This window comes from Sebastes fasciatus, chromosome 4 (genome assembly GCF_043250625.1).
Source record: "Sebastes fasciatus isolate fSebFas1 chromosome 4, fSebFas1.pri, whole genome shotgun sequence".
NCBI lineage: Eukaryota > Metazoa > Chordata > Actinopteri > Perciformes > Sebastidae > Sebastes > Sebastes fasciatus.
Window position 1 is genome coordinate 15,737,447 of NC_133798.1, and position 11,043 is coordinate 15,748,489.

The 11,043-nt window shown below is 42.6% G+C and overlaps 1 protein-coding gene across 1 annotated transcript; it reads left to right on the plus strand.

Moving 5' to 3' along the window:
- Positions 1–5,712: 5,712 nt before the first annotated feature.
- Positions 5,713–7,476, plus strand: ascl1b (achaete-scute family bHLH transcription factor 1b). The gene has a single exon (XM_074634315.1). It carries the CDS (start codon positions 5,992–5,994, stop codon positions 6,595–6,597), a length of 606 nt encoding a protein of 201 aa, XP_074490416.1. The 5' UTR covers positions 5,713–5,991; the 3' UTR covers positions 6,598–7,476.
- The last annotated feature ends 3,567 nt before the right edge of the window (positions 7,477–11,043 follow it).

Below are 11,043 nucleotides of genomic sequence, written 5' to 3' on the forward strand. Positions count from 1 at the left end.
GATTCAAGGACCAGCACGACGTTACCGCCCCACACACAGCATTAAACAGACCTTTAAGCTGCTCCCGGTAGTTAAATCTAACACACACTCTGCAGACCGGATGCACAACTGGTTGGAAAAGTGGAATTTCTCGCTTTCCGAGTGAAAGTGAAAGTTGCTGAATGTGTCCAATCTCTGTCATTGCGTCATCTTACATTTCATCATCCACCTCCCCAAGGGAATGTTTTCTCGTATATCATCACCCAGTTGTCAAGCCTTGTTATTGAGTACATCATTAGTTTTATAATAGTGTGAGTGATGCCAAGCCTATGTTGTTAAAAACCGGTTAACCCACGCGAGAACCACGTGGGCAGTTTAGTGCTGCCAAGTATCTATTATGAGACATTCTACAGGTGTATGTGATGCTGAATTATGATGTCATAACTGACACGAGTTATAAAATGTATGTATGTACCCGACATTTCAAATGTTATGTTGCATCCGTAAAAATGTGGGGGGCTTTAATATTTCACACAATATAGATATATGCCTTATGGTTTTAATGTAGTATTGGAACAAGGAGATACAGGACAAGTGACAATTAGGATGCTCTTGATTTAACTTTATTATAAACAGCTATAAACAACTATAGACAGTGGCGGACTCAGGCTGTCTGAGGGGTATAGGGGCTAAAAACATTAAAGGGACTGTTTGTAAGACCTGTGGCCGTTAAGTCAACGAAGGTCAGCATAGGGCTAGTGTTTGTGCTCGCTCTACATAGACATGAACGACAATCAAAACAGTGAGGTGACACACATCAGCTAAAACCACAATAACACTCTATATTTCACCTGCTTGGCAGTAATGTTAGCTGACCAGATGAAGGTCTCTCCATGAATCACTGCTGATCCTAGTGTTGGCTTTTCCTGCTTCAGCCTCCCGACCGCGGTCGGAGGGAGACACCGGCACCCGGTCGGAGACGATAACGTAATTCGCTGCGGAGCCCCGTCACTTCACAAGACACGGAAAACCTCTGTTGGTCTGGAGGAGCTGCAGCAGTTATTTCTGCATAAACGTCCACTCACTAGATATTCTCAGAGCTACTAACTCTTCTGCAGTGTGTAGTGTGTGCGCATGCACGTGAGGTGGAGCGAGCTGAGTGAAGGCAAGCTGGCAGAGGAGCAGAGTACAGCAGAGACTCCGTCCCTGGAGACCAAAGCTACGGTCTCCCCCGTGTACTCTGACCGCAACCAACACTGTTTTGCAACCGGGGTTCACTAGATATAACTTTGCGGTTTTGGTGCTTCCGTGTAGTTTGTGTTGGAGTCTTGTCTGAACAGCGTAGCCACACATACGAGTGCGCATGTGACACCGACCCGGGTGATTTATACGTGTAAGAAGTTACAAACAGTCCCTTTAAGGGCACTCTAGAGGGCACTTCATCATGTTTTCTCCACTGGAAGGGCCCCCTAGAGGGCACCTTATGCCTCCCCCCCTTACCTTATGCCCCCCCCTACTGGTAAGATTGAAGGCCCACCGAACATTTTGTAAGTCAGTTCAGATGACCTGTCAGTTAAGAGGCAGCTTGGCATTTCGCTCCACCTGCTCTGACCTGTACTTTTGGAGAGGTATTGCTCACTAAAATAGAGTCCCATCATGAAACCAACCCTGTTCCAGTGAATTCAGACAAAAGAATCCACCAGTGAACGCCCCGCATAAAGTTAGTAACAAATGTGCAGTGTACTCAAGTGATAATGTGGTACTTTTAGTCAGAGTCCTGCAGGTGTGCGGTTGTGTCATGCGTTTGAATGAGAACGAATATTAATAACCATACAGTGAGTGAGAGTGCAGCGGGGACTCCCTTATTTCCATGACATGCAGGTTGATCTATAATACTAAACACCACTACTTAGCTCGCTCCAAACGAGGCCTCACTTCCTCTTTCTACCATCAGCGTTCTCTAACTTCACTTAACAAGGAAGCGCAACTGTAAAGTATTTATTTTCTTCAGTCCTCTCTGGGCTCCTATCCATCCATTATCTTATCCAAAGTACAAAAGGTCAGGAACTGTATGTTGGGTTAGTGTGCATGCTAAGCCTAAATGTCTTTACTTGCTTCAAGGGGAGAATTATGCTTTCCGTTGTCTGGCTGTGTCCTGACCGCAGACTGTGTTAGTGATGAACTTTTTAAGAAATATGGCTCACACACAGCTACAGCGCAGTATACATGTGTCAGGAATAGGGAAGCGATACATACTCTTAGGGAGCACTTCCCTTTCCCTGCTCTTCGGAAATACAGCTCAGTCCTCGTATAAGGCCCCCTGTAGAAAACAAAGGCCACTCGGGAAGGATGTAACCGGGTTATTGTTAGACCACATGGAGGGCTCACATCCTATTTCACACTAATATTCACAGTGCAAAGGCAATATCATCAGTGTTAATTTATGAAATATGGGATATTTTTGTGGCAAAACATGAAGCAGATCACGTGACACAGAGGAAAGGTCAACAGGTTTGCTCTGAGCATATTTTCTAGACTTCTAGTGTGACGCCACAGTAACCTTCAAAAGATACGCGTGAGATATACATACACAGGTACACAGGCCCTTACTTTGTCAGCACAAACATGCATATGAGTTATCGGAGGAGAGACTTATATTAAGCACAATTACAGTTCAACTTTTGATGTTTATAAAAGGGTGTTTTTACTGGGATCCTAGATTATCTGTATCTTGCTTGCCATTTCGCTATCTGTAGCACTCACGCACAGAAAGATACACACACTTATCTCTCTCTCATGTGTGTGTGTGTGTGTGTGTTAGATATGAGGCACTGTTGACTTGAGTTATTGTTTTAAAAAGAAAAATTCTGAAATCGTGGGTGTTGTGGCACATTGTGTTTCAAAAAACCTGCTCCAGTTCTCATAAATAACCGCACCCTTACCTATGAATAACACGTTGGCACGCTTCAGCTTACTGTAAACTGGTGTGTACGTGTGGGGGCGCGACTAAGAGAAAAACAATAATCTAAGATGTGATGTCAAAGTCATAGGAATTTGATCTTTTATCAAATGTTATTGTATTTTATTATACTTTATTTTTTTTACATTTGTGACTATTATTTAATTTAACATGAATTTAGGACACACACACACATGCCGTACTTCACATCCCCCCATGGCTTTTAAAGAACCGTTCCTGAGTGCTTTTGGATGTGTGTTTTGAGTTGTTGTCCTGCTAAAGCTCACATGAAACTTTGACTGATACATTTGTCCTACTCAGGAGTTTTGCTCCAAAATGTCTGTTGTGAATTTCACAATGTTTGTTATCATTCATCAGCACCATGTCAGGAGGTGAATCATTCTTAGTGTGCGGGTTCCAACGAATACACGACACACAAAAACATTTTTCTTGACACAGTAATTTTTTTTTGACAGCTTTATCAGACACTGTTCAGATGTAGCATCAGGGGAGATTTTAATAAATAGAGGCTATTTAAATAAATAAACTTGTCTAAATGAACTAGTGTATCAGAGGGTTTTCACTTTTATTTTCACTCAGCGCCCTCTGCTGTTGGCTAGGCAGAGGGAGCAGATAAAGGGGGAATCTGAGAGTTTGAAAGTGGGGATTACCATAGAAAGCACTAACATGAAACAGCACACAGGCCAATGCAGGGAATATCCAAAGTATACTTGTCTCAAGCCTCAAGCCTCTAGGAAAAGATGATGATATTCCCTTCAGGAGAGTGTTTCTTCTTCATAAATTGAATACGTATGACATAGTTACAATATTTGTGTTGTAATGGTAAGTTTAACAAAAGCAACATTTTTTCAAGTTTGACAAATAGTTTGAAAAATATATGAGTATTATCAAAGGAAAGTTTTGCCCAGGATAATGTGCTAAAATATATATTCGATATATTAAAGTATTCAGAAAGAAGATGGTGTGAGCTGTGTGATTTGGGGAGAAGTGTGAAGTGAGTGCCATTTTATTTTGTATTGGATTATGATGATTTAAGAGTGTCAGCACAACTCTTCTATACTCTGGTGTACAGAGGATCAAACATTGGAGTGATTGTTTAATATTGACACAATTGATTCTAGGGGTGCAACGGTTCATGGTTTGGTTTGTTTTACGTTTTTTTGGGTCACGGTTTGGTTTGTTTTGCACATTATGGAGAAGAAAAACAACCATTTCTAATGTGTTTAAACTCCAAAATATATAAATAGATTGATTGATAGTAATTAATTATATATCTATATTTTATAAAGCCAAAACACCGATTTTATACATGAAATAAGGCAGGCTACTTAATGGTCAAGTAGGCCTATGTTCAGATTATTGCTTCTTATATGTCTCTGGCACCTCATTAAATAATTAGCAGGCCTCTATTTAATATTTATATGTCTATTATATTTTATTAAGACAGTATTTACTCTGATTTCTCCAGTTTAAAGTTTTTGTCAGTGATTTACACATTTTGTTGTGGACATTTGAAGGTCTGATGATCTGATTGTGAAAGTTGTTTCTTTATTTTTGGACTTATTGTGTTATGAATATGTGGGGGTTTTCTAAGCCATGTGGGCTGGGCAGAGTTAAGTGCAATCTCAGCCCAGACTTAGATGTTTAACCACTAAAGCTGTCAGGGAATCCCCCTCTCCATGAAGCAATCACAACAGAACACAGATGTGTTATAGCAGGAGGCAGTTGCCACTTTTTTTTTTTACCACCAGAGGTCGCAAGTGTCCCTTATTTATTATAGGCTGACCAGTCTTTACGTTTCCACTCAGACTGCCTCACTGCCAGAGTTTGCTTGCTGGTAAGGAGACTTTTCCACAAACGAAACGTAGCCTATATTTCGAAGCTTTTGACAAAAGTGAATGAAACTAAATCTGATTTAAAACAAATATACATGCGACTCAGGTCAGCAGAAAGGCAAAAACTAAGAGGATGACGATGCTGTTGTGTTTAACTGTCCAGTCAGATGTGGTGCTGAAATGCTGCATTGGTGCATCTGCACGAAGAGTTGGCTTCTACCAGACTACATGCGCGTAAAAAGAGTATAGCCTGCACACAACACTAAATAAACTGCATTCAGATGGGAGGTCAAGAGTTGTATGTGAATTTAACAAGACTTTCCACCTGCCAAGTAAGTTGAGAGGTAACAGTATAATGTGCTCTTTCGGACGCCTACATGTCATAAACACGGTGTTTACTTTTTACATTTATGGCGTCCTCCTTACGAGCTTTATAATTGCCAATTATTGTGCTCTCAGAGACACGCTTGCAATTTATTTGGCTGTGTAAAGCTGTAGCCTGGATACAGCAGAGAGCGTCCTTGGTATTTGTGATTGTAAAGAGCTGGAGGAGAGAAAGATGGCCAAGGAGGAGGAGGAGGGACTGATAATTTGAAGACTTGCCAGGGGTACATTGTCAAATTCAAAAGGGCATTTCAAAGAACCAAAAACCATTCACTTTTTTTTTTTTTTTTTTTTTATTCTCTCTTCTTTTTTTCTCCTTTCTTTCTCTGTCTTTTTTTTTTCTTTTTTTCTTTTTTTCTTTCTTTACGCACGGTTTGCAGGGGCCGTTTTGAATCGACCAATGGGACCTTCAACTTTTAGAAGACATTGGAATGTAAATGAGCCCAGCGCGTGCTCCCGGCGCAGTGAAAGCTCGGGATTGTTTATTGAGCTCCCGGAGCCACGCGCCTGGCTCGGGGGGAGTCGAATCACACAGCGGGGGCGGGGCCTCGCGACGAAGCGTGCGTCTCCAGAAAGAGGAGGGTGGGTGTGCATGGGTGGGTGTGCATGGGGGCGCGTGTTGAAAAAGAGGAGTGCTGCCAAAGTTTGGGTCAGATCGGCTCGTGGAGTAAAGCAGTCAAGAGAGAGAGACTTGGAACTAGAGTTAGAGCCACACACGCGAAGGACACGAGAGCTGTACACTGCCAAACGCAAGAGGCTGCGCGCATTGCATCCATCTCCATCACTCACCAGAAGGAACTGTTTTGAGCTGAGATGGAAACCACAACCATCACCACCACGCAGACTGCATTCACCTTTGGATTTACTGAGAGACACGCCAGCCTCAGCCTGCACGCACCTGCACAGGACTGCAGCGCCGCCACCTCCACTTCCACCTCCAACACCTCCACCTCCAAGGTGCTGAAGAGACAGCGCTCCAGCTCGCCGGAGCTGCTGCGCTGCAAGCGGCGCCTGAGCTTCAACGGCCTCGGCTACTCCATCCCGCAGCAGCAGCCGGTCGCGGTGGCTCGGCGCAACGAGCGCGAGAGGAACCGGGTCAAGCAGGTCAACATGGGCTTCCAGACGCTGCGGCAGCACGTGCCCAACGGCGCCGCCAATAAGAAGATGAGCAAAGTGGAGACCCTGAGGTCCGCGGTGGAGTACATCCGGGCTCTGCAGCAACTCCTGGACGAGCACGACGCCGTGTCGGCCGCTTTCCAGTGCGGCTTGCCGCCGTCGCCGACGCTCTCCAACAGCTGCTACTCTGCAGACCCGGAGTCACCTCACTCCACCTACTCGTCAGACGAAGGCAGCTATGAGCCTCTGAGCTCCGAGGAGCAGGAGCTGTTAGACTTTACAACCTGGTTCGACAGGTACTGAGACATTACCACCTGGTTCGACAGGTACTGAGGCTTGACAAGCATGCCGGAACCACACAGCATGCGTCTGTGCGTAAAAGCGTCTGTGCGTAAAAGCGCATGACAAAGACTTGGTAAAAAGGCATCAGATCAGTCTGGAAGTGATCTGGTTGCCTCCCTCCCTCACCCCGGGCTGCTTCTGCAGGAGCAAAGCAATAGCAAGAAAGAGAGAGAGAGAAAAGGGGTGTGTGTGAGAGAGAGCCTCTTGTTGCATAGAGCATGAATAATAGTCGCCCCACAAGAAAGGGAGGTAGTTGGATTCCTCGGTGTCACGTTGACGCGTGGAAGTAAAGAACTGTGTTGGTGTTATGTTTGAATAAGTGCAATTATTATTACGTGACACAGCAGGCTCTGCAGCTCCAGAGGACTTGTTATAGATGAGTGTTTCATCAGAGCAGGACTGCCTTCCTCACTCAGCTGCCATGACGTCTGTCAGAAGAAGAAGACACAATAACAAAGATGATGAAGCGTCAACAGACTGTTTTTTACAATGTGATGTACATTGTTTCCTTACACCTTTTCATAAAACAAAAAATTGTATCATAAATTGTTTTAACATGAAGACATATTTTTGTACATTGAGTCAAACAAACAATAATGAACAACTTCCACATTGTTGCTGACAGTGTCAGTGTGAGAGCCAGCTGTCAGTGAGGCAGTGAGTTGAGCATGGATGATGAGTTGTGTGACTGGACAGCAATATCAAGGCTACTACTACTACCTGTGACAGATTGTAGTGTTTTTTTAATAGGTGGTAAGGAGACCTTTATCAATGTATGCACTTCTTGTTCTCCGTGTAGCCTAAAAAAAATGTAAATATTCGATTTGAACAGATATATTTTGTGTAAACAAGTTTTATAAATAAAGATGAATCTATTTATATTATATGTTTTTTGTAGTGGTTTTGATTCTTCAGCTGACACACTTATGCTCATGTGTGTAAGAGAGAGAGGTGTGTGTGTAAGAGAGAGAGAGAAAGTAGTGTGTGTGTATGTGTGGCGGTAATTGAGCAAACTAGTAGCTTCTCTTCTCTTCTATTCAAAGCCCCTGCATGACCTTTTCCCGACTTGCATTGGGCACACGGGGGAAAATTGCGCAGCTGGGTGAACACTCAATAACCATTATGGACGTGCACCTTCTACAGCGCTTTGTCTGCATTCAGGACGGAGGGAGATTAATATTACGTTTCATGCATTGCATTGTTTCTTTTTGCGTCCTACCAATAGCCCAGAGGGCCTGGAGCGGAGGGGTGCAATTCACTCCTCTCAAAGGGTATATATAGACGCTTTGAAATACGGCCCGGGGGAAAGTCAGCCAGACAATAAGAGGGGTCAAAATTCTTATTGCCTAGATTGAGATCAATCTAAATAAAACCAGGGGCTTGTAGACTAGTTGTATCCCCAACTGTGTTTTTCACAGCCCAAGCAAAAAAAGCCCATCTCCTGCGAAATGGGGGGAGCAACAACACCAGCATTGTAAGCCCTATTGTGTGCGCCTTTTGCGCCTCATTATGCCAATTATGGGAGATCTTCTATTGTAATTAAACACACTGATGCCAGATTCGCAGAGAACGAGAAATAACGAGTTTAATTTCACCTGGTGCTCTCTGTGGGGAGTGGAAAATTGGGAACAAGAGAGAGGCTGATTGAAGCTGGTCTTATATAGTCCTTGTATTTTTATAATCAACTAAAAAAAAACTGAAATACATTATATATCAGCCAACATTAATAAAAAAAAGAAGAACAGCATATTACTTTCTATTCTGGACTTCTGAAATCTTACAAAAAAAAGTAACAGAGTGAAAGATGTGTGGGATGTTTGTTTTTTCTTGCGCCTAAAAGTGTGCCACAGGCATATGCACGCTCCACCTCTCTCTTACACACACACACACACACACACACACACACACACACACACTGCAGCCTGCAGGTGTAAGTAAGCCACGTGCCTGTGCTCGGTGACAAAGGCTCGAGGAGCTCTCCCATTGGTTAACGGCTCGCGTATGTGAGCCCTGTCTGTGAAGGCGGTGACAAAAAAAATCCCACAAGTGATAAATGACATTAATTACGCTCTGCTTTATTGTAACCTCCTACGTCACCGGGACTCAAAGAGACAAATCAATGTTACCCCGCTGCTCCATTATTATACGGTTGAAATGATGTTTTTCTGATGCCCTTCAGTGTCAGGCTGCAGGGCCATGCAGGGCACAGAGTGAAAATAAGTCTCTTGTCCTAAAAGATGGATATGCAATTTTCTCCTCAGCTATATCGGGCCAAAATAGATTTATTCATGTCACCTTGTCAGTGGGTCATTTTCACTTTGACAATACATAAGGGTGCGATGTTAATTTCGGCCTAATCCAATGGTGAATAATCAATCACATGCAGCTCATTTTATGCATGCGTTTTCGTTCACAAAGATGTATGCCTAAAACCATGGAGACGCCAAAATGCGCACATACCTAGACTATAATAAAGGGTTAAACTGGCCATGAAGTGGGGTGGTGAGGGGTCATCGTTTTTATCTATTTAACTTTTATTTAACCAGGAGTAAAAACTCATTGAGATTAAAAATCTCTTTTCCAAGAGTGTCCTGGCCAAGATAGGCAGCACCACAGTTACACAGCTGCATACATAAAACAAACATAACAATTGAAAACGAAGACAAAGAGCAAATTTCACAATCATAAGGTATCAAAAAACATTCATCAACATTCAAAACATCTGCAGCCAGATGTGCCTGTTTCCAAATCTTTTAGAAGCGCTTTAAAGATGTTCAGTGAGACCAGCTCTGCATGCAGTCATCATCAGAGTACTCGGCGGATTTTTTAATCCATTTTTAAAGGAACATCCACTCTTCCAGTGTGTGCGTAAATTGCGCATGGCTGAATTATAGTTTTTGGTTTACAAATTTCGTTGCTTTTATGTTTTGACGCCGTGGGCAACAAATGTTTATCTGTGTATGTCCCACAACATGAATCATTTCAATGTTTACATGATAACAGTGTAACTGCCACTGATAACACAACTATTCTCTCTCTCTCAGCATCTCAGTGTGATGATTCCTTTAGAAATGATATATGATAAGCATTACCATTTATTGTAAACACATTCAGTTATTTCAACATCAAAATATAAATGGTCCAGCTGCACTAAAATGTGAGATAAATTACATTTTTGTTTGTTTCAGTTGTTCTAATGTTAGTAGTAACACATCTGTGCATCAAATTTGCAGCTGTGTGGCTTAAAGTGGATTTCAAGTCACAAGACCTGAACTTTTCATCATAAGTTCTGAAATGAATCTGATTATGATAACACACAATTCAAGTTGACATGACTTGATGACTTTTAATGACAAGTTGCTGTCATGAAAATTACACTGTTTTACTGTGTTGAAATGGAAGTAGATGGAACTATTTTATCAGAATGGCTGCAGGGAAGTTGATGAAGTCATGGCTACACCAAGAGTTAGCATCTGGATGCTGTGAGTGCACAGCTCATCCAATCACAGCTCAGAGTCACATCTGCCTGCAGAGCAACAGGTGCATCACAAACTGCAGACTTTTTCTTACTACGCATTACTTAAGACAACAATCACACCTGTCTGTATCTCTGATACTTCAATTATTCACAATTAATAAAAATTAAAAGTATTTTATCACACTTCATACCAAATGGCTTTTGGCGGATAAAACAACTTGACTCCTTTAAGTTTTCCACAGGCAGTGAACTTGAATGTAATCGCTCCATGACACCGTTAACATTCTTTTTTTACAGAAATATTTTCAACTAATGTAAATAAGGTAAACATCACACAAACCTATAGCTGCTGAGCCACAGCTGTGAAGATGCAAGTACGATAAATACGCTTCAGACAAAGGAGGAATGACCACAGACAGAGCAGCGATGTAGATGAATGGAGAGATGGTGCACAACCTTGAGCAATGCTTACAGAGGTGTTAATGTTTAAGCAGAGGCACAGACCCGTTTACATTTAACACAGACAAAAAACATGCTGAACTGTGACGGACACAGACATGCAGGGCTGTGCAGCTGGTTCAGAGACAAATCTGTTGACTCCTCCGCTATTGATTGAGCAAGGTCCTGGTTAGGAGAGTACTAGAGCACTATGGATGCACTAATCAGTGCTGCTGCTACTCTTTTTTTGCCCCAATAGAAGTTATGGTCAGGAACTGCAGGTCACATTGGTTCTCAGTTATGACAATAAAGGCTTTTTTTAGATTTCAAGCTTCAAGAGCTCTCCGAAATTTAGAGAGTTCCAGGTGCTATGGATGCTGCCTGAGAGTTTTCTTCCAAGAGCACATAGTTTTACTTGTCAGATTTTCCTTAAAATGCAAGCACAGCAGGAACTGACATTTGAACCAGTGCAGATGCTAACATCATGCTGT

Excerpts from the sequence above, each read along its gene's own strand:
- ascl1b (XM_074634315.1), top strand. The coding sequence starts at position 5,992 with ATGGAAACCACAACCATCACCACCACGCAGACTGCATTCACCTTTGGA.